At 39.0% G+C, this 24,448-nt stretch overlaps 2 protein-coding genes across 4 annotated transcripts in view; one reads left to right on the forward strand and one right to left on the reverse strand.

Moving 5' to 3' along the window:
• LOC128861467 (FMRFamide receptor) overlaps nucleotides 1-24,448 on the reverse strand; it is a 175,890-nt gene that overhangs the window by 132,215 nt on the left and 19,227 nt on the right. The window lies entirely within an intron of this gene.
• LOC128861760 (uncharacterized) lies at nucleotides 119-5,416 on the forward strand. The gene has a single exon (XM_054100143.1). The coding sequence runs from the start codon at nucleotides 119-121 to the stop codon at nucleotides 5,414-5,416; it is 5,298 nt and encodes a 1,765-aa protein (XP_053956118.1).

The following is a 24,448-nucleotide window of genomic DNA, read 5'->3' on the forward strand; positions in this document are numbered from 1 at the left end:
GTTTTTCGCTTAAAATAAAGACATTTGGTGTTTTTTCTATTAACTGTTAACGATTAGTACAAACATAAAGTGCAGTGAAAAGTAAATAGAACTCAACAAAAGAAAATATATTTATAAAATGCCGAAAGAGTGTAAATCGTCTGATGAGAATCCTGGTGTGACAGGTGAAATCGCTTTCTACAAAAAGGAAGGCAATGCGTTTCAACGCCAGCTAGATAATCTCAATAGCTTCCTTACGAACGAGCAGCTAAAAAACTTAGATGAGGCCGAACTTTCTGCGCGACTTAAACATGCTGAGCGTTTGCAGGCAAACTTCGAAAATGCACGATCAACACTTAGGCGATTGGACCGCAAGGAATTCGAGTCTGATGCTGACGAAAATTTCTCCAAAGTGTATATTGAGGTAGAGGCAAAAATTAATCGTTGGCTGAATACAAAACATAAGTCATCTGGCGCGCACTCTTCAACACTACGACAGTTCTCTTGGGACGACATTACGCCGCAGCAGTTACAACGACGATCCAGGCTACCTGAGCTCAAAATTCCAGTTTTTAGTGGCTCCTATCTCGACTGGCCATCGTTTTTCAGCACGTTTACTTCAGCAATAGACAAAGACGTGGAGATGTCCAAATTAGAAAAAATGCAGTACTTGATCACCAGTCTCAGTGATGCAGCTTTAGACACTGTGCGCTCACTCGAGCCCAGTGAAGAGAATTACGACAAAGCTTTAGATTTATTAAAAGTACGTTTTGATAATAAATTACTTCATTTCCAGGCACACATAAAGGCAATTTTCGGGCTACAAGGTATGGAAATGGGCGCATCAGATGGGTTACGAAAATTAAGCGATCAAGTAAATGCACATCTTCGAGCGCTGCAAACTTTAGCAACTACTGAAGATATATATAATGGTTTACTCATACACCTCATCACAAGCAAACTGGATAGACAAACGCATGAAAAATGGGAAGAGAATTTATCTGCACACAAATTACCTACATGGATTGACATGTCAACGTTTTTGGGAAGAAGATGCCGCATGATGGAGAATTTGGAAAACGCTATGGTCATACAGGCACCTAGCAAACAGGTGAAAAATATTGTATCTCAAGCAAAATCAAAAGCAAGCGTACTCGTTACTGTAGGTGGTGGCAAGCCCACTCCACTCTGTATTTTTTGTGATTCCAAAGAGCATTTCATTACTGGTTGCACTTCGTTTTTGAATCTTTCTCCAAATTTGCGTTATAAGGAAGCAAAAAAATTTCATTTGTGCTTAAATTGCCTACGCAAGGGTCACACTATCAAGCAATGCAAATCTGGCAATTGCAGGTATTGCCAAGCAAAACATAACACTTTACTGCATTTAAATGGCAAGCAAGATAGTGTACCAAAACCGATTGTGGCATCGCCTGTACCAAATAGCCAGGTTACAACATCGCAATCAGCATTAACATCATTAGTTGCAAGTCCCAAACCTTTAGCCTTGAAAAATGTGTCTAACAATTGTGTGCTGTTAGCAACGGCCATCATTTTAGTAAAAAATCGTGCAGGCACATTAATTCCTTGTCGCGCTATTTTAGACTCTGCGTCTCAATTAAATTTCATTACATCCCGGTTAGCAAATCAACTTCAACTTCGGTCTCATCATTCACCAGTTTTAGTATCTGGCATTGGAGAATCGAGTCTCAATGCAGACAGATGCGTCGACATATTTGCCCAAGCGCATGATGGTCGGTTTTCGACATCGTTCACAGCTTTAATAACACAAAGCATAACAGACTATCAGCCGAATTTTGATATCAGCATTGAGGGGTGGAACATACCAAACAACATTAATTTAGCTGACCCATCATTCTTCAAAGCAAACCGTATTGATGTTTTGATCGGTGCGGAATTATTCTACGACTTAATTTGCGTTGGACAATTTAGAATTGCTGATCACTTACCAACACTGCAAAAAACTAAGTTGGGCTGGGTAGTTTCTGGAGGCGCATCACATATCAGTAATAAATTAACAACTCTTTCGGCATTCAGAAAATTAACACTTCCACATGATAATATTGATACACTTTCAAACATTGTTAAACGCTTTTGGGAGATCGAAAATGGTTTCGATTCTACTCCAGCATTATCAGAAGAGGACGCTTTTTGTGAGCAGCATTTCATACAAAATTTTCTTCGTTTGCCTTCAGGGGACTACTCAGTTAGACTACCACCTAAATCCGATCTTGATGCTCTTGGTGAATCGCATTATCTTGCTTTACGTAGATTCAGGGCGCTAGAAAAAAAACTCCAAAAGGCTCAATCCACAAAACTTTTATATTCGGCATTTATGCAGGAGTATAAGGATCTTGGTCATATGTCGCTGGCATCATTTCAAGCAGACAAACCAGTTTACTACTTACCGCATCACTGCGTTAAAAAGCAAGACAGTACCACTACAAAACTGCGCGTGGTTTTTGATGGGTCCGCTAAAACTACTTCAGGGTATTCGCTAAACGATTTGTTGCTACCAGGGCCAATCATTCAGCCAAAACTTTTTAACATCTTGCTTCGCTTTAGACTTTTCAAAGTTGCACTACTTGGCGACATATGTAAAATGTATCGCTGCATTAAAATGAGTAGCCCTGATGACCAGTTGCAGTGCATTCTTTGGCGCGATGACCCATCTGAGCAAGTCAAGACATACAAGTTAAACACGGTCACATATGGAACGAGGCCTGCTGCTTTCCTAGCTATTCGAGCTATGCATCAGCTTACATTTGATGAGGAGGAATCATTTCCAGTCGGCGCTAAAATCATTCGAAGAGATTTTTACGTGGATGATTTGATATCTGGTGGCGATTCAATCGAGGAGGTCATACAAATGAAGCAAGAGATCAGACAGCTACTTCTACGAGGAGGCTTTCCAATTCGAAAATGGTGCTCTAATGAAGTTGATGTTTTGAAAGATGAAGACGAAAGTAATTGCGAAAAATTCATAAAGTTTCATGATGGTACAGATGTGACAAAGGCACTTGGCCTTGTGTGGGAACGTATCTCAGACAACTTTCTATTCAGTTTCACACCAATCTTGAATTCGCAGAAAATTACAAAGCGATCTATTCTTTCAGTCATAGCGCGGTTCTACGATCCACTTGGCTTAATATGCCCAGTTATCACAAAGCTGAAGATCTTCATGCAAGCCTTATGGAAGGAAAAACTGGTTTGGGACGAAAGCCTGCCGCAATCGCTACAGTCCATTTGGTTGGACTTGTGTGGTCAACTTTCATTCGTTAGCAATCTTCATTTTCCACGATACGTGCTTGCACTGCAAGCCCGCGTTCAAATTCATGCCTTTTGTGATGCCAGTCTATCCGCTTATGGTGCTTGTGTTTACACACGCGTTGAAAAGCACGGCGTCAACAAAATACATCTTCTATGTTCCAAGTCCAGAGTTGCACCTTTGAAGTCGATCACGGTTCTAAAACTCGAGTTGTCTGCTGCGTTGTTGTTAGCGGAATTGGTTTCAAATATTTTGGAAAATAGCCAACTATCATATGAGTGCCATTGTTGGTCGGATTCAATGGTTGTATTGTCGTGGCTACGATCTGCTCCCAGTAATTTTAACATATTCGTATCAAATCGCGTAGCTAAAATACAATCGCTTACATCAGGTATGACCTGGCATCACGTTCCAACCGAACTGAATCCTGCGGATATTCTTTCGCGCGGCTGCACTCCAAAAGAGCTTCTAAATAACACCCTATGGGCTAATGGACCTTCATTCCTCCAATTTGATTCAGCGCATTGGCCAAGCAATATGGATTTCTTATCTAATCTTCCAGAAAGACGGCGCCATGTTTTAATTGCTGCAACTCAAATCGACGAAACTTACGGTTGCAAGTTCCAAAATTCATTCAGCAAGTTACAGCGCGTGTTTGCGTACGTTTACAAATTTCGCCACATTAAATCAAAACGAACTTTACCATCAGCTGGATTTCTCACAGTCGACGACATTAAAGGCGGTACACTGCTGCTAATCAGGCATATCCAGCAAGTGCACTTCGCATCAGAATACAAAATACTGAAAGAAAACAAACAGTTGCCTTCCTGCAACCATTTACTGTCACTCAATCCATTTATCGACGACTTTGGTTCATTACGCGTTGGAGGGCGGCTCTATAATTCGAATTTAGAATTCGAGGCAAAACACCCACTTTTGCTACCTAAACAGCATCCAGTCACTTCCGCACTCATTAAATTCTATCATCGTAAACTATTGCATGCAGGACCGCAGAGCTTATTAGCATCAATTCGTCAGCAATTTTGGCCTATTGGTGGGCGCAAAACAGTTTCAAAAATCATTAATAAATGCTTGAGGTGCTTCCGCCTTAAGCCCAGGGTACTGCAGCAAATTATGGGTCAACTTCCAACAGACCGTGTGAGACCATCTAGACCTTTTATTACAACAGGTGTTGACTATTGTGGACCACTCCAGTACAAATGTGAGGTGCGCAACCGGCCACCCGTGAAATGCTACGTATGTATCTTTGTTTGTTTTTCAACGAAAGCATGTCATCTTGAACTTGTCCAAGATTTATCGACGTCATCGTTCATTGCTGCACTCAAACGATTTATCAGCATTAGAGGCAAGCCAAACACTATTTGGTCTGATAACGCTACAAATTTTGTTGGGGCAAAAAATGAGCTAGAAGAGCTGCGAAAACTATTCGCCGATCAAAATCACAATAGAGCAGTAGCTGAAGCTTGCATTGAAAATCAAATTGATTGGAAATTTATTCCTCCCCGCTCGCCCCATTTTGGCGGCTTATGGGAAGCTGCGGTCAAGTCCGCAAAACTTCATTTCTATCGCACCGTTGGCGTCTCTATTTTAACCTTCGATGAGCTTCGCACTCTCATTTGTGAAATTTCTGCTATTTTAAATTCTCGTCCCCTTTGTCCAATTACAGAAAATCCAGACGATCTTGACGTGCTTACACCAGCGCACTTTCTCATTGGTGGGTCATTTACAGCCATAGAAGAACCAATTGTTACGCATCTAAATATGAACCGTCTAAGCCGGTGGCAGCGAATTTGTCAGATGCAGCAAATCTTTTGGCAAAGGTGGAGCACTGCGTATCTATCATTACTGCAAGAGAGGTGTAAGTGGCGAAACCCTATGGCAAACATACAACAAGGTGCTATGGTGCTTTTAAAGGATGACAATCAACCGCCTTTAAAATGGAGTCTGGGTCGGGTTGAACACACCTTCAGTGGCGCTGACGGATATGTTAGAGCAGCGATCATTAAAACAGCAAATGGGCCAGTAAAACGAGCTATAACTAAGATTGCAGCACTTCCGGTTGAAACAGATTTGGTTGAAAGCCTACACCTTCCAACGGGGGGAGTATGTATGCAGCAGGAATCTGCATAAACCCCCATTTAGTTTAAGTTATAGAAAATACTTTGTATTATTCCTACAGGCATTCTTTCTTTGTTATACCTACAGGCATTCCTTCTAAAATAACAGTAGAAACATCCGATCTCTGTAACCGTACCAAAAATTAGCATGTACATACATATAATATTGTTATCATATTTGTTTTTCCATCTGTATTTTTCGTTAAGCTAACAGTGCCTGCTTTGCAGATTTGATACTATAAATAAGGTTGCGAAAATACATTGCACCCTCCTCTTCTACTTGGTGCGTGAACAAATCCACACATTGTTTTTCACTCGGAAAAAATAACTAACAGGATTAAGAAAATACTTAATTCCTCAAAACATATTTTCTACGCTTTCCTGTGAAATAATCCGTGCAATTCCCCTTTAACATCCAGGGGAAGCCGATGGCCGGGTAGCAGGTCTCTGAGACCAATTCCGTCCCCTTTCTGGCAAGATCATCAGATATGTCCTACAACCCAGATCAGAGAAATGTTTCCTGCACACCCAAGAGATTTGATCTACTCCTTACAGTAGTTTACTAGTTTCGTTCTGCAACATGGCGTTGTCAGAGCCTTAATTGCGGCTTGGCTATCGGAAAAAGTGTTAGCATCTCCCTCGCACCCACGTTCCCTTAGCATTTGGCATGGCTGGAAGATCGCAAAGACGCTAGCAGTATTCGGTAATTTTAAAGCAATACATAAATTGGCTGAGTTAGAGAAAACCATTGCTGCGACTCCCGACCGCATATTCAAACCGTTCGTAAAGACAGAGTTACCACCTTCGGTACATATAGCAGGGACGATAGGTCTCTCTACCTCAGGTTTATTTAACGCAATGACAAATGCCTCAGCCCTACAAGGAGCAGTCCCTACTATTTCGGTAGATTTACTATTTAGAACGGCATGCTGAGCTTAAGATAATTTGGTTTCAGAGTGCTCTCTAATGAGATAGTCAATCATTCTCTCAAACACCTTCAAAAGGAGGTAAGACTTATAGACTTGAAGCCCTTGGCCAAGACAGGTTTTCTTCTAGCTAGCAGGAACATGACGCGATACACGCCAAAAATATCTTATGAAGGGCAGGAACCACCAAGGTTTTAGTTCACATGCATGATACTATCAATACCTGGAGATTTGAACGGGGAAAAACTTTCGATTGATCAACTTTAAGTCGATTCTTTTGACAACCAGGGCAGATGTCAAGAAAACCTCAAGTAACCCCTCCTGCCGACTTGTGTCATCATTACAAGCTGGAGCAAAAGAATTTACCGGAAAATGGGCATCAACATTCCTCGACCGATTCCACCCATTCTCTCTTTTGACAAGAGTTTTACATGAATGGTCGTTGGAAAGGATCTTGCTGAGTATTATTGAGTACCGAGTTTCAGTGAATTATATAAATTTTTGCTCGAGTTATCGGGCGCATAAACGAACAGACAGATAGACCGACATGGCTAGATCGACTCATTTCATTCTTCTGAACATTTTGATATACGAGGGCGATTGAATAAGCACCCGTATTTGATGACAGAGGGCCTTCCTAAAAGAAGTTGGTGTTAGCATCGTGTGCTGCCATCTATCAAACGACGGCAAAGCAAATTTCAGACTGCTTGATAGGTTAGTTAGTTAGTTAAAAAAAAAGAACGATCACTGAATAATACTACAGTGAGTTATTGCACCGCTTTCACAAGAAATTGATACGGCCGCATTTGGCGTCAAAGAAGGTGCTGTTTCACCACTATAACGCACCTGCACATTCATCCTGAGTTGTCGCCGCCAAACTGCATGAATTGCATTATGGATTGCTGTCGCACCCACCGTATTCACCCGATCTGGCACCCTACGATTTTTTCTTGTTCCCTTACGTTAAGAAATCACTCGCGGGAAAAAAATTTAATTCAAACAAGGAACTCATCGCCGAGACAGAGACGTATTTTGGAGAGCTCTACGAATACTATTTTTTGGAAGGATAAAAAAATGGCCGGAGCGTTGGGAGTCGTATATCTTTCTAAAAAGGGAATATGTTGGAAAATAAAAAAATAAAATTTTGAAAAAAATGCTGCCTTCATTTCCGATACGGGTACTTATTTAGCCCTCCTCGTATATTTATATGGCTATATCTGTTAGGATTCGTTTATGCTGTTACATACCGCCATGGTCATATAAATAGCACATTTAGACTTTGAAAGCAAAGAGTTGAATATGATTTAAATAATTAGTTTTTATTGGGAAAAAGCAACATAAAAAATAAAAAACTTATTTACTCCCACTTTAAAAGAAAAACATGATCAAAAGGAATTTCAGTTCTGATTTAATTTACTAGAACGTTGATAACTCACAAAACCTCCTGGACACATAAATAGCACATCCTAAAAAATTCCAAATAAAAGCAAAAATAGTAAGCAAATCAGATATATATATATGTAGTTAAGTTATAATATTGTTTTACCAGATTAGTATTTTGCACTGTATCCACCGTTTTTGATTACTTCTTCAAGCCGTCGCTCCATACTTTCTACAAGCTTGTGGCATCTTTCCTTTGGAATCGAGTACCAAACCTCCTCAACTGCGGCCCACAAGTCATCAAAATTTTTTAAATTTTTGTTAGCGTTTTTGACCTTAACGTCATTCCACAAATTTTCTATTGGATTGAGATCAAGGCTCTGCGCCGGCCAATCCAGTACATTAATTTTTTCTGCATAAAAGTCCAATTCTGCATAAATGTCCAATTTAATGGCATAAACTCAAACACAAATGGTTCCATTTTATTCAGGAGTATAGCCAGATGCTGAAATCTATCCGCCGTGTACAATCCTTCGTTAAGTCGCCTTACTACAAGCTTTCTGGACACCTGTAGACCAGATTCTTGGTTTATGTCAAGCATTATTTACCGTGCCGACTTAAAAGGATCTGCTTTGCTCTTGCTTATTACAGCTCTATCCACATTAACATCAGTTTTTCGCGGCTTTTGTTTTCTTTCCATTTTTTTGCTTAGATAAGACGAATCTTTCTTAACCAAATTAAGATCATTATAAACCATTTTCCGAGAGCACATCATAATTTCAGCTATTTCTACTTAGCTTTTTCCGTTTTCACTCATACGGTAGGTATATAAGAGCTCTTTTCTCCGGCGTGTAATGTTTTCCACGTCCCATTTTTAGTAATTGCTTTAAAATTTTATTTAAGAAACAAAAAATTATACTAAAAATCGCTAAAACAATATTAAATTTTATTATAAAATATTTTTAAAATTTTTGTGTCCACTTCAAAACAGCAATTAACATAAATAAAATAGATCGCAAAAAATTCCATCGAAAAAAACGGTAAATTCCTCGCATAAATGTAAGCTTAATAGCGGTAATAAATGTAAACAAACAAATTTATTTGATCAAAGCAGAGTTCGTACTATAAACTTAACTTAACATATAAGGTTGGGTTCACATTTGTGCTATTTATCTGTCCATGGCTATACAACCGTTATAACCAAAATTACAGTAAATACCTTTGTGCAAGTAAAATAATTGGACGATTTTCTACTCCAATAACCAATTTTTTTATGATCTTCTTCAATTTCTTAAACTTAAATGTAAGCCCACCAAGCCGATGCAAGTCAATTGGAAAAGCCCACCGGCTTTTTTGTTGTTAGTGTGCGCAATACTAAGAACGCTTTCCGGGAATTTATTCATCGATTAATCAAAGGTCGCTTAGTGTGCAGTGTGCAAGAAAATCATATTGCGTCATTGTGCTCCCAGCCTCGTGCATTCGTTCTCGTTGTGGTGTATAATTTACAAAGTTTATTAAATTACTTTGCTCTTAATAAACATTTTAAATTTAATAATGAAGAAAAGGCACGCGAACGGATTCAGTAATCCCTAGAAAGGAGTTGGGAAAAGGGAAATTGGATCGACTTCAGTAAACAATTTTATTTATTTAATTCAATGGCACGATGGAATTCCTATTATACTTTTTCCTTTCTTCTTCGAACTGTCAAACTGTAAACAGGGTATAGGAGGAATGAAATAGTAGTAGTAGGTGGTCGGTAGGTCGCACGCGCTCGGTAAAGCCAAATGTGCAAAACGCATTTGTACTAGTTATATTCGTACATACATACACACATACATATACACGTTGTGCTTATACAATTTGAAAAAAAAAATCAAATAAAAAATAATACAACATCCATATATTTTTGTTTTTCAGTGAAATGGTATCGAACTGCTAAGCTTTTCTAGAGAAAACACTGGTCAGGTCGCAAATGGAAGCCCGAATGATGGAGTAAATACTACATATCCGCCTAAACTGTACGAAGGCGAGTGTAGGATAATTGATTGAATGGACTCATCGCTTAACGTAAACTCGATTTATCGAACAAAAAATATTTCATAACAGTTGGCTTCTGCCAAATGACTTTGAACAAAGTTCCAGGAAATTAATTATCTGAAGGGACGAGTTTTCAGAATGATTAAACTAATTAATTTAATTGATTAAGAAAGTTTATGGCGATGATTGTCTATCTTGTGCCCGAGTTCATGAGTGGTTTACACGTTTCAGAGATGGTTGTGAGAACATAACGGGTGATTTTTTAGCTATTATCTTTTCAAACAGTTGGTTTAAAAAGCTGACTCACGTTTCGAGTTTTGTTTCACTGTCAAACATCTTCAGTTTGGTCTATAATTTAACCATGAATCGTCTTACAAACGAACAACGCTTAAAAATCATTGAATTTTATTATAAAAGTGCGTGTTCTGTTAAGAAAGTTTATCGCGCGTTTCTTCCATTTTATGGTCAGTTTAATGGACCCACTGAATCGGCTATTCGAGCTATTGTGACTAAATTTAGAACCAAATTTATATTATTGGACAACAAACCACCAACACACTTACGTAGAGTGCGAACTGAAGAAAATATCGCAGCTGTATCGGCCAGTTTTAATGATGACCATCAATTATCGATTCGTCGCCGTTCGCAGCAATCGGGCCTCTGTTACTCAAGAACGTGGAAAATTTTGCTAAAGGATTTAGGTGTGATGCCTTTCAAAATACAGCTGGTGCAAGAATTGAAGACGAATGACCTACCGCAACGCAGAATTTTTGGTGAATGGGTTTATGGAAAGTTGGCCGAAGATCCACTTTTTTATCGAAAAATTGTGTTCAGCGACGAAGCTCATTTTTGGATCAATGGGTACGTAAATAAGCAGAATTGTCGATTTTGGAGTAAAGATCAGCCAGAAGAATTGCAAGAGCTACGAATGCATCCAGAAAAGGTCACAGTTTGGTGCGGTTTATGGGCTGGAGGTATCATTGGACCGTACTTCTTCAAAGATGCTGCGAATCGTAACGTAACTGTGAATGGTGAACGCTACTGTGAAATGATATCCAACTTTGTTTTGCTCAAAATGCAAGAGCTTGACTTGCATGACATGTAGTTTCAGCAAGACGGTGCCACATGCCACACAGCACGCGTAACAATGGACTTGTTGAGAGGCGAGTTCGGTGAACATTTTATTTCCGTTCGGGACCTGTCAAATGGCCACCCAGATCGTGCGATATAACGCCTTTAGATTATTTTTTGTGGGGCTATGTTAAAGCTAGACATGACTTCAGACAAGCCTGCTTCAATTAACGCATTGGAAGACAACATTAAAGCATTTATATGTGAGGTACCGGGCGAAACATTGGAAAGAGTATGCCAAAATTGGTCTAAGCGGATGAACCATTTGAAGCGCAGTCGCGGTCAACATTTGCATGAAATAATCTTCAAAAATTAAATTATATGGACTGTATTATCGACTTAATTAAAAATTTTATGCATTTTTTTTTAATTTTACGAGTGTTTTTTTGAAAAACTTTCCTGTAGCTCTTAAAAAATCACCCACTATTACACTGTGGAACAAATTCAGGTTAGCAAATATTAGGTCCATTCTGAGAGTGGCGGGTGAAAATAGAGGCGAAATTAGAAGACCCGTATCGCGCCGTTTTTTTATGTTAGTTCGAATTTTTTTTAATCGGCCTTCGAAGTTCGAAATCGGAGCAAAATTGTTTATATGGTTTTTTGGCTATAACTCGTCGACTAATTGATATTTTTTCAATCTGGAGAAGCCAAATTATTGCTAGAGACCTGTGCAACAATTACAATTTTTGAAAAAATTGATTTCGAAAATTTTTGTGGTACTTATGAAACAATATACTGAAAATCGGCATTTGACTGCAAACTTCGAAGGCCGATTAAAAAAAAATTCGAACTAACATAAAAAAACGGCGCGATACGGGTCTTCTAATTTCGCCTCTATTTTCACCCGCCACTCTCAGAATGGACCTAATTTTTGCTAACCTGAATTTGTTCCACAGTGTTATTTACAGGGTTGGCCATATTAAACTGACCCATTGAGTAACCCTATAACTTTTTACTGTAATTTCAGATCAGCTAATGACATACCGCGTTGGAAGCGTCAGTCGAAGGAGATTTATACCATGAAACAGTACACCCCAATAGAACGCGCTGAAATTGTTCAGCTGTACATTCAAAATTCCTTCTCGATTGTAAAAACGCAACGTGCGTGGAGAAAAAAAAATAAAGTGAAAAGTGCGCCGTCAAAGAACGCAATCAAGCAAATGCACAAAAGATTTTTGTCTTCCGGCACTGTGGCTAATACCCGACGTCCAAATAAAAAGCGGCCAAGACGATCTAACGAAAATATCGCGGCCGTAAGAGCCAGTATCGAGTCATCGCCGCGAACGTCAGGTAATCGTCGTTCTGCTCAGTTGGACATCCCTCGGACCACTCTACGACGTATCATTCGTTTGGATTTGGGGATATTCCCGTACAAAATACAACTAAATCAACAACTGTTGCCGGCCGATAAGCCTCGTCGCTTGGAGTATGCCAATTTTGTCGTCCGAATGGCCCAAACTGATGAGGATTTTTGGCATCAAATCATTATGAGTGATGAGGCCCATTTCTCCTTGAACGGAACCGTAAATAAGCAAAATTGCCGTTTCTACGCCACTGAAAACCCTCAAATTATTGAAGAGGTACCTCTCCACGACCAAAAAGTTACAGTCTGGTGTGGCATTTGCGCTGATATGGTCATTGGGCCGTTCTTCTTTGAAAATGGTCAACACCAACCATTGACCGTCAATCAAGAGCGTTATCGGGCCATGATAACCGATTTTGTGATGCCGATTGTTCGTGAAAATGGTATGGAGCACTTCTGGTTTCAGCAAGATGGCGCACCATCACACACAGCACGAGCCACCGTCAACTTATTGAAGACTTTGTTCCCTGGCCGTTTGATATCAAAAAGCGGCGATTTTGACTGGCCGCCACGATCACCGGATTTGACGCCACCGGACTTTTTTCTTTGGGGCTATTTGAAATCTAAGGTTTACGTCAACAAGCCAAAGACACTAGGCGCACTTAAGGCCAATATCCGACGGGAAATAGCTGCCATATCGGCCGAGACGCTGGCCAAAACTATGGAAAACGCCGAAAAACGGGCACATTACGCTATACCAGCTAAGGGCGACCACTTGCGCGATATCATATTCAAAAAGTGATGTAAACGAATCTCCTTGAACTAAATTAAATGTTTTTCACAATGAAACACAAAAAAATTTTTCTTTTTCCATATTTTTTTAATAATCACATGGGTCAGTTTAATATGGCCAACCCTGTATTTCTTTCCGCCACCGCGTCTTATATTTGTTACCCGATGTTCTATAAATATAATAAAACTACAGATATAGCAAAGCATCCAGAGATAGTGTATCACATTTCTAGACTTTTCACCTAGGTGTTGCCACTGACAATGTTTCACAGAGTTGCCACCTGTTCGAAATTAAAAAAAAAAAATTGCATGAGATATGCCGATGTGGGTATTTCACTCCGCATTACAATAGAGATATAAAACCCCGATTTTTTTTATTAATTTCATTATATAATATTAAGATTAAAAATTGTTACATTAAAAATTTTAATGCTTTTAAAGAAACTTAGGCCTTTTATTTTTGCGTTTGTAAGCATTTGTGTCAGTATCGCTACGTCGATCACGAGCGGCTGTTATTTTAAAATCAGCCGCCACTATATTCCACTGCCTAAAGCGTGATGCAGAGAGTTCGGCTGTTCTCTTTGACAAATTTCCTTCTCGTACAAGGTCATTGAAGTCGGCTTGCGTTACTAAATACGGCACTGCAGTCCCAAGTTCACTGGGTGTTGGTACAAATTCCGATACTTCTGGTTCCCCGCATCTCGCATTCGATGCAAGACATGTTGATAGCATTGTTGGTGCTACTGTTGGTTCTCCATCCCTTAATTCTCCATCCCATCATCAAAAATCTCCATTGAAGCCGCTATACGTTCTTCTGGTGAGTACAGAACCACTGGAATAACCGATTCTACATTAGCGTAGCGAATTTTGTTGCGGCGAAAGTAGTGGTAGCCTTTAGTTTGAGTAAAAGTTACGCAAAAGTAGCACAGTTCACTGCAGTGCTCCGAAGGTGGTAGCCAAATTGTTGGTACAGAGTACTTTATTGTTGACCTTCCATCAGTAACCTTGCATACATTTCTATAGCAATAGTCGCACACGACTTCCGGAGTATACCACAAGTAAGGAGCATAAGCAGTCTTGAATATTTTCTGAAACGAATTAACCACTGTTTTCGTAATATTTTTAAAATTTTTACTTGGTGCGAATAAGCCACAAATGTAACAAAAGTTATTTCGAGTCGGGCACTGCATTTTTCGTAAGATGAAATACACAGAAAGACGTTTTCGCGCAACAGAACTTAAAGCAATTGTCAAAGTATACGTCTCCTAGTAGCGCAACTGTCAGATGATCGAAATTTCCGGAACTGTAACAAACACACAAACGGCACAGAGTGTCTTGTATGAAACATTAAATTAAAGGTTAATAAGTTGATTAAAAATTTGGAGTCCCTTCAAGTTATGCCGAAAATTTAGACAAATTTTTTTTTTAGAAAAAAAAATTCAAGAAAATCTGAGAATTGATAAAATTTTTTTTTTTAATTTTACATAATAAAAACATTTCCACTAGTCTGCCTGCAGAAATTCAGCGCTATTGGATCACGGAAAAAGGGTTAAAAATTTATCCAGAATTTTTCACACAGGCGGACTACGAGCTCTATATTTTATACATAAAAAAAAAAATTCTGACGTGTACATGAAAATCGCCGATACACGTACATTTCTATTTTTTCTCCCCTTTCCGAAAAAGTATATTTGGTCCATAGGACAGAAAAAAAGTTCGTTTTTGTAACGCAGTGTAATATAACAAGTTTGGCATGTCACCGTGAACTGATTAACGCCAGAACAACGCTTCCATATCGTGGAAATTTATTTTCAAAAAATAAAACTGGGCGCAAAGTTCATAGAGCACTTCATCCATTTTGCGTGCAGTTTAAACGCTGGCCACATCATCGGTCCTTATTTCTTTCGAAATGTGAAAAAGCTACCGAGCGCTCTCGGTCAATGCTAACTAAATTTTTGTTTCCAAAAATTAAGCAGCTAAACATGGACGGCAACAACTTGCCATATAGCGCGCTAAACAATCGTTTTATTGAACTGATCGAATGGACCATGTAACTCGTAGCTGCAGTGGACATGAAAAATTGTCTGCTATGAATATATGTCGATGTGTATAATTATACTGATTATGCCAAATCAAGTTGAAGTAAACTTTTCCATTAGCCATTCGCTTACGCTATTACTTATTTACTCCTATATATGAACTTGGACGCAACTATTTTCCAAAAACATTAACGATAGGCTACATATAATAATTATTTGTCGGCATGCTTTTTCTTCTGCCTCTTCACCTGCCCATTAATGCACTGCTTCTGCGGATTATGTGTGTACAAAAAAAAAATCACGAAAAGTCTTGAAGCTTTTCACTAAAAATAAACATTCAGCCAACGCAACGGCGAAGGCAAACTACACATGTTCGTGGTTACATATGTATGTATGTATGTGCATGTGATTTATGTACATAAAAAATGTATGAATGTGCCCCGGTTGAGTGTATCTACGGGAGGAAGCATTGAGTTGCTTTTTGCTGCATTTATTTTGCCTTCCGACAAGCTTACGTATAAGAACCAAACGTGAGGAAAGGAATTAGCACGACGTTTCCACGACAGTCGGTTCTACGCCACCGAATCGACCCGGATTTATATCCGGCCAAGGACTGTCACTCCAGCAGCATTCCCCGTATGTAAGTATGGGGAATGTTTATGCTGCTACAACAACAAAGGAATTAACCTAATGACCAAAATATGGCATAAAATAAGCTTAAATACATATCAGGTCAGTCCATAAGTTCGTGCGTTTGAGATGTTTAAAGTATTTATTAATCAATAATATATTTTCCGTCATTATTTTCAATGTCTTCCCAACGTTTAGGCAAATTTTTAATTCCTGCTCAAAAAATTGTTTGTCCTTGGAGCCAGAATACGCTTTGATATCTCCTTTTATAGCTTGTTTTGAGGCGTCATTCTTGTTACTCATATGGGATTGAAGTCCACGGAAAAGGTGATAATCACAAGGTGCAATATCCGGAGAGTATGGTGGATGCGGAATTAGCTCCCATCCGAGCTCGTTCAACCTGCCTAATGTTTGCCTTGCGGGATGAGGTCTTGCGTTGTCGTGGTGAAACAAAATTTTGCGTCTATTCACTAAAGACGATCGATTTTTGTTAAGTGCCTCATTCAGGTTTGATAGCTGATGGGAATAATAATCAGCAGTTATCGTCTGGTTTGGTTCCATGTTCTTGTTCCATTCGATGAATTTAACATCTGCGCAATGATATCGACTGTCAAATTTGGCTCAGCTTCCACGAGTTCGAGCAAGGCGTCGGAGTTAAAGACTTCAGGACGACCAGCGCGCGGGGCATCCTCCATGTCGCAGTTAACACTTCGGAATTCAGAAAACCACTTTTGCGCAGTCCTTACACTCACGGTTCGTGTTTATTTCTGCAGCAGCAGTTGTTGCATTTTTACCACTTTTATAAAAAAAATACAAAATATGCCTCTTATACGCGTTCGAAGATTCCATTTTATTTTTTAACAACACGTGCTTCTATCCACGATTAAAATCACTTGTTGAGTGCACAATATATCAAAGAAAATATAAATAGTTCCGTTATATTCCGCGAATAATTTTTTGTATGCAAAAATCGTACAAAAGTGAAATTATGTGTAAAATATGCACGAACTTATGGACTTACCTGATATATTCATATATATATATATACCATATACATATACATATAACTACCCTTACACCCTTTATGGGTGTAAAGCCGAGCTCCTCCTTCTATTTGTGGCGTGCGTTTTAATGCCATTCCTCAAATAGAGGAATCAACAGTTTTAAGCCGATTGCGAACGGCAAATGGTTTTTAATGAGGAGCTTTTCATTAGCAAAAATACACTCGGAGATTTGCCATATAAAACTAGTATAAGTTGCTATTTTGAATGCTGTCAACTCTTTTTGAAGAGAATTTGATTAGGCTGCGTTCATACAGTGAGACTTTTGTCGCTTCAACAATGAGTGTTATATTTTAGTGTTGCCCGTCGTGTTCACACACCTTGCAATTATTACTTTTCTTAAGTATAAAGCCAACAATAACAATGAGAAGAACGAGGACACAAAGTGTGTTGACAAAGCACGAGCAACACAAGTAACAAATGTTTCCCTGTATGAACGTGGTCTTACTAATATTCACTAAGTACTTCCGAGCGTATACAATTTTTGAATGCTCTTTTTCGGTGCTGCCAATATATGTTTTATTTTATTTCTTGATTTACTTCATCTCCTTTCCACTTGCTAACGCTTGGCGAATCGAAGACGCCTAATATTTGGTCAATATGTTATAACGGAGTTCAATCAATAACCATCTAACTCAGCTTAAACAAATTGAGTCAATATTTAAGTGCATATCTATATCTATCTTTTATATATTATATATTTGTGTATATGTGTAAATTCTATATTCTTTTCAATCCAATTCCTACTATCTGCGAATTTTACAAAAATGGATTAAAAAAAGTCAATTTCAAGCCGCCCAAATTTTAAAAGAATTTATCTTCACTTAAGGCTCTCGCCTGATTTGAAATGGTGTTTTTTGTATGTTTCTTTAAAAGCGTGTAAAACGGAAACCAAAACAGGTTTGTTATTTTTGATTCGTGTATTTTATATTTTAGCATATTACTAAAAAATAAACAATTTTTTTTGGTCATACAAGGTTCGTTCAAGAAGTTGTCAGCCTTCAAAAAATGGTCTTCCCAAAAAAGGAATTTCGCTGGTGACATAGATTCCGGGACTCACAGGTGTCTGAAATCAAAAAGATAAAAAGGTTCTTGTTCAGTATGAAGGTCGTTATCGTGTAAACTACGATCTTCAAAAAATCATTTACAAATTGGTGGACGTTCAAAAATCCGTTTCTGACACTGATTTTGACTTTAAAGGGACGAAAAAAATACTAAAACATGTTTTTTCCGAATGATCGATCCGAACGATAATGACATCAATTTTACATTTTCTAAATTTTATTTCATCAAAATTGGTTCAGCAGAACCGGCTATCGCTGTGTCCATTGAAGACTGAAAACATTTTGAACGAAGCTCGTGTGACCAAAAAAAAAATTTTAGTTTTTTAAAAATGAATCAAAAAATAGAATACTCAAGCCACAAATAAAAAGCCTTTTTTCTTTTAAAGAAACACCCAAAAAATATCACTTCAAATTAAGCGAGGACCTAAATACAAAATTAATATCAAGGTTAATATTTGCTAAAGTATTATGAATTTTACTTTTTTATACAAACTTGGAGAGTTTTTGGTACTAAAAATTTATTTCTTATATCTGTAGTGTACTTAAACAACCGCTAGATGGCGCCACAAAGCAAATTACTTAAATATATGTAATCTTTTAATATTGCAAAACCGTAATTGTTTTAAATTAAATGTAAACCAAACTATAACTTGCAAAACAACTAAACAAACTTCATAAAAACACTTAATTTTTACAATGTTTCAAAAAATAAAAAAAAACAATAGTTTTTCTCATTTCCGCGTATCTATAATTATTATTCTTGTAGACCCATTTTTTTTTGTCGGGACAACTAGCAAGTGCAGCACTCAGACATTAATTAACTACATTGTACTACACTTGGATACCCTTTTAATTTTCTTTAAATCTACCCGATCTCCGAAGAAATCTGAGTAGATCTTGTGGGGCCAAGGAGCCAAGGTGGTCGCTTCTCAACACATCAGTGCCAAAGACCTCAAACCTGATTCGAGCGAAGGCGGGGCAGACGCACAGGAAGTGGTCCGCCGTCTCATTCTCCTCTTCACAAGCTGGGCAGAGTACACGGTCTGACATACCTACCTTTTCCATATGCTTAGCCCACAGAAAGTGGCCCGTCATCAGTCCAACCAGCTGTCTTCACTCCCTTCTGCTTAATGACAGGAGGCTTTGCGACAGTCGATCGGACATGACAGGTCACATCAGTTTAGTCCATCTGCAGCCTCTCTCAGTCTGCCAAGTTCGCTTGTGGGTTGTAGTAACCCATTTGCTAACCGTGGCTTTGATGGCTGTTGAAGGGAGTGGCAAACAGAGCCCATCTTAGCTAAGCAGTCAGAGGTCTCGTTACCCACGATACCCATGTGTCCCAGAACCCATGCTAGCAGCAGGCTATTATGCCTACCGACATAGTTCAACCTGGATTTACCGGACTCGACTACCCGTGATGTGGTTGGGGGCTGTCTAAGGCCATGAGCGTAGCTCGGTTGTCACTGCAGACACATATAGATCTGCCTCTCCATCGGTTTTCCACAACAAAGTTCATTGCTTCTTGAGCTGGATACACTTCCACTTGAAACATAGATGCATGCATTCCAAGAGCAAAATGCAGTTTTGTCCTGCTGGATTCCACATAGACCCCAGAGTCCTGGAGCCATCCATGAAAATGCGAAAACAGTGTTTGCCGGCCTCATTTTCAGAGTTTGACCAAAACTGAGCCTCTGGCAGCACCACACTTTATCTGTTTTCATGTACAATCGTTGATGGCATGAAGTCAAGGGGCATCTAGAGAATCATTGAACCGAAGTCCACGCCTTCTCTGTTTTCCAATGCCGGACAGGAGCTTTACCAGTTCCCATTGTGTTTCAGCCTGCAGATGGCCTTCGAAGTCTCTCCTTGGGTGAAAGCATCAAGTGGTGGTAGACCATACACAGCATCTAATCTCATCAAAGAAGTTTACTATCGAAGATTACTCCAAGATATTTGATTTATTTCGACCCATTTACTTTCCACACAGATGTCTTGTTCCATTTCCTAATCTCATAGAAATATCTCTCACTCCCTCTATTTGATTTTCTTTCTTTTACTCTGTCGGAGCGCTTGAAATCGACTTTAAATTAATAGCTTCAAAAAATAATTTTATGCTATCAGTATAAATTGAGCCGCCCTAATGTGTGTACATATACACATATTTACATATAATTGATGTGTACATCCTCTATTAAGTATGTGGCCGAGCTTGACGTGCAATTTATGGTGTACATCTTAATGTTGTCTTATAAATGTAGCGATCCACAGTTTTATGCCGCTTCCGAACGTCAAATGGTTTTTATGCGGACCTTTTTCATGGCAGAAATACCCTCGAGGGGCGGCCGCTGTTCGCATTTTCTACCATTTGGTTTTTCATGACCACAGCGAGCTTTCGCTCGGACCCGCCAAATGGTAGTACGCACAAACGCACTCGGCTACGGTTTGCTCGTTATTTTCACAAGCAAAATGACTAACTAATAAAAAATATAAACCCTCTTTATTGCTGTGTGCAAACAAAATATGTTTATTTTCCCGCTTTAATGCGTTAACAATTTTACATTGCAATTTTTTTGTAATAATAAAAATGTTCACCAAGCAAAAAGCAAACAACGATGTCGCCATTCGTTCAGAGTTTTTTGTGTTATTCTATCGAATTGAAAAAGTGAGAGTAGCGCCCAAATAATCAAGCATATTGCTTAAACATATTAAATAGGTAAATATGAGTTCAGAACACAAACACACATGCATTTTCTAAAAATAAAAATATTCGCGCGACTTTTCTTTTAGTTTGAGTGCTGAACATTCACAGTGTCGCTTAAATTTAAAATTTAATTTTGTACATATTCATACATATTAATGTATGCATACATACATATAAGCTTACCACATCTGCTGTGATAAAGAACAACAGGCCGAGAAGGTGCGATTTAGGTAGGTAGGTAGGTAAGATGGCAAGAGTACCCCAGGTACACTACAAGTAGCATTTACGTGCCGTACAGCCATCCAGTGCTGTTGATGTAGTGGAGGAGCGAAAAGGGATCTAGGCTGGAGAATTTCATCAAGTCATCTCCGAAGGGGACGCTAAGGAATCTCAAGCGCCTAGCCGCCAGAGCCGGACATTTGCAGAGAAAGTGTTCCACAGTCTCTTTCTCTGCAGGATCCCCACAGCTTCTGCAATGGGGGTTGTACGGAGTTCCAAGCTTCTCCACATGAGTGCCGATCACCCAGTGGCCAGTGATCACCGCAGTGAGTTTGGAAATTTAATGGCGGGGGGTTCGCATCACCTTAATCGTTCTGTTTATATCGTATTCAGGCCATAGTGCTTTTGAAATGGCACACGATGAGACAGACCTCCATCTGTCTTGCGCTTTTCTTAGAAAGAAGTTGTGTAGTTTCTCTTTAACGATGGCCAAGGGGATACCGATGTCTGAGAAGGGAGCAGCTGGATCCGGTTCTGCCTGGCAAGCTCATCGGCAATTTCATTTCCCTCTATATTCCTTTGCCCAGGAGCTCAGATGAGGGAAATGTTTCCTGCACGTTCGAGACGTTTAAGTTCCTCCTTACAGGAGTTCACGAGAAGAGAACTGCAATACGGCGACGAGAGAGCCTTGATTGCAGGTTGGCTATGGGAAAAAATATTAATGTCTCCCTCCCAACAGCGATCCCGAAGCATTTTGCATGCCTGCAGGATCGCGAAGACCTCTGCTTGAAAGACGCTGCTTGTCTCCGGCAGTTTATAGGAGACCGAAATGCTGGCTGACTTAGAGTAGACCCCCGTTCCCACTCCAGACTCCATTTTGGATTCGTCAGTGAAAACAGATCTATATTCGCACCAACTCTCCCCTCTTTCCAATCTTGCCTGCACGTAAAGATAGCCCCTGCACAACCCTCAAAGCACAGTTTGCGGATGGAGAGGTCGGTGCGAATATCAGAGAAGGAAGGGGAGATCTGCGATTAAGTTAAACTCAATATTTTTAGTAAAATATGTCTGTAAATATGTTAAAATTCTACTTTTGATTTCAAGCTCATACAGGTATTTTACTGAGAAACACCAAGGCAGATCTATACAAGGTGGTGTTCTTTCTTCAGCTGATTGATTGATGCCTGATTTTGTGCAAGTATCTGTATTTTCTTAGCAAAAGTGATAATTCAAGGGAAACTCACAGAGTCGTTCCCTATTGAAACAGGTGTAAAGCCAGGTGATGCCTTATCAACAGTCATTATCAATTTGATGCTGCACTTTGTCGTAAGGGAAGTCAACAAAGGGGGTACCTTGATAACTAAAACAACCCAAATATGTGCTTATGCAGATGATATCGCTATTCTCTCAAGAAAAAGGAATGACTTAAAAGAAATTTTCTTAAAAATTAACAAAATTGCGAACGATATTGGTATTTTTGTAAACGAGGGCAAAATCAAATATCTGTTGAAATCGAGGCGGCCTGCACAGATGCCAAATTTCCATGTGGGAGCCTGTACTTTTGAAGCAGTGCAGCATTTTAAGTACCTAGTAGTTATGTTCGCATGTAGCGGTGATTCAACTTCCGCCGTCAGGGATCGCATTAACGCCGCCAACAAAGCGTATTACGCCCACCTTAACTTGTTCAAGTCCCGACTTCTGTCTAAAGCTACAAAGTTCACTATGTACAAGACCCTTATTCGACCAATCCTAACATATGGTTGTGAGGTATGGACTCTTAAGGTGGATGATTGTGCTCAGATTGTTCGCATGGAAAGAAAAATTTTAAGAAAGATCTATGGCCCAATTAGAATGAAAAATGGTACCTATAGAATCCGATTGAACTCTGAACTGAACAATCTAACTTAGAACGAGACAGCTGTACGTTTTGTCAAAGCGTAGTGCATAAGATGGCTAGGTCATGTGATCCGTATGCCTGTTGACTGTACCGTGAAGAAAGCCTTGACAGGAAAGCTGGGGAATTTAAGAGTTGTATATGTAGCATTCCAGATCCCTAGACTCCTGTGCTTTTCCGCACCACAAAATTTCGTTCATATGCCTCCGCGCAGCTGGGGTTAGGTCCAAACCCAGACCGCAGTGCGAATAATAAATTATTTACTTGAACAAATTATTTATAAAATTTGTCTTGCCATCAACGACTCGAACAACCTTTGAAAAGGCTGGTAAAAAACTTGCAGCTCTATAATCATTATGGCTAGTAGCATTGCCCTTTTTGGCTACACTTCTTCTGATTTCAATATCCCATCCAATTACAATTCATTACTTAAACCAAAATTGCCAATAAAATTTTAAGCTGCAGAATTATTGCTGCCTTCGCAGGCGCTAGTTAAATAGCCATTAAGCATTTTTGGGTCAATTTTACATTCAAACTTAAATTTTTCATGCACATTAAGGTTTTTTAAATTACGCCATATATCTTAAGGTGGTAGTGAGGGATCTAATTTATATTTAAAATACAATCGCTTTGCATTTCGTATAAGTATAATGGCGCTAGCTTTATTTTTTGCATTCTTATATTGCGACAAAGCGTTAGTTCGTCCCCAATTTGCATACAATTTGTTTCGAGTTTTTAAAGCTATGCGAAGTTTTCATAACCCGTACAGTGCGGACAACGACATGATGTTCAATTATTTAGTGTAGTGAAGGTTTTGTTTAGGTTAGGTTAGGTTGGTATGGTTACCCATACAGATGAGAGTCAGTGAGGTTTTGTTTAACAAGTCAAGGTTTTCATGAACAGTATGCCAAATTTATAGGATTTGTTTGGTTGGCATGTAGGGTAGAAGGGGGGAGGCTTCGACATTTTCAAATTTGGCTCGCATTATAACTGCTATTTCTTTCACTGCAAGAATGAACAACGGCGAAGTTGAATTCGATGCTTGCATATGAATTGATCAGTGATTGCTTGAACGCGGTGGTGAATAGATCAATTTTTTTATTTTTGGTAAGTGTACATGTAAAATAGTGCGTGCAAGTATTAGTGTGTAAAAAGTGCAAATTATGACGTATAGGTTTCGTTTTTTGCCAAACAATATTATATTAGAAGTGTGATTTGGTGTTTTTGGTGATGTTTTAAGAAATATAAGCAAATAGGGTTTTAAGCGGAAACTTGAAACAAGTGCACGAGGAAGGATTCGACAACGTTTTTTGGGAGGTTTCGACAAATTTTCGAAGCCTCCCTTCTGTCCTATTTTACTCAGTAAATAACATTTTGCAGCTACCAAGATGCCGAATGTATATAAAACGAAGTGTCCTGACAGAGTGATCGAAGATGATAGTATGGAAGAAAAGAGTTTTACAAATTTTCGTCGAACCAAGTTCTTACGGCATCGCAAGAAAGAGATTTAGCAGCTTATTTTAAAAAATGTTCAAATGTTCAAATGTTACGACTTAGCTAGACGATTTGTTTACGAATTCGTGTCTAGATACAAAATAAAACATCCAGCAAACTGGGACAAAGAAAAGAGAGGTGGGGTAGATTGGCTGAAGTGTTTCATGCATAGAAATAATGATATAAGTCTACGAAAACCTGAAAACACTAGCATATTGCGCATTTCGGGATTTACCGAGGAAGCGGTTTCAATATTTTTTTCAAACTTAAAAAAAGTATACGAATCACACAACTTTACTTCTGATCGAATATACAACGTAGATGAGACTGGAATAACTACTGTGTTAGATTCTCCTAAAGTAAGCATTGCTCTG

The sequence above is a fragment of the Anastrepha ludens genome, chromosome 4 (assembly GCF_028408465.1).
Source record: "Anastrepha ludens isolate Willacy chromosome 4, idAnaLude1.1, whole genome shotgun sequence".
Taxonomy (NCBI): domain Eukaryota; kingdom Metazoa; phylum Arthropoda; class Insecta; order Diptera; family Tephritidae; genus Anastrepha; species Anastrepha ludens.

Bases quoted from the DNA above. Each gene is read 5' to 3' on its own strand.
- LOC128861760 (XM_054100143.1), top strand. From the start codon at position 119: ATGCCGAAAGAGTGTAAATCGTCTGATGAGAATCCTGGTGTGACAGGT.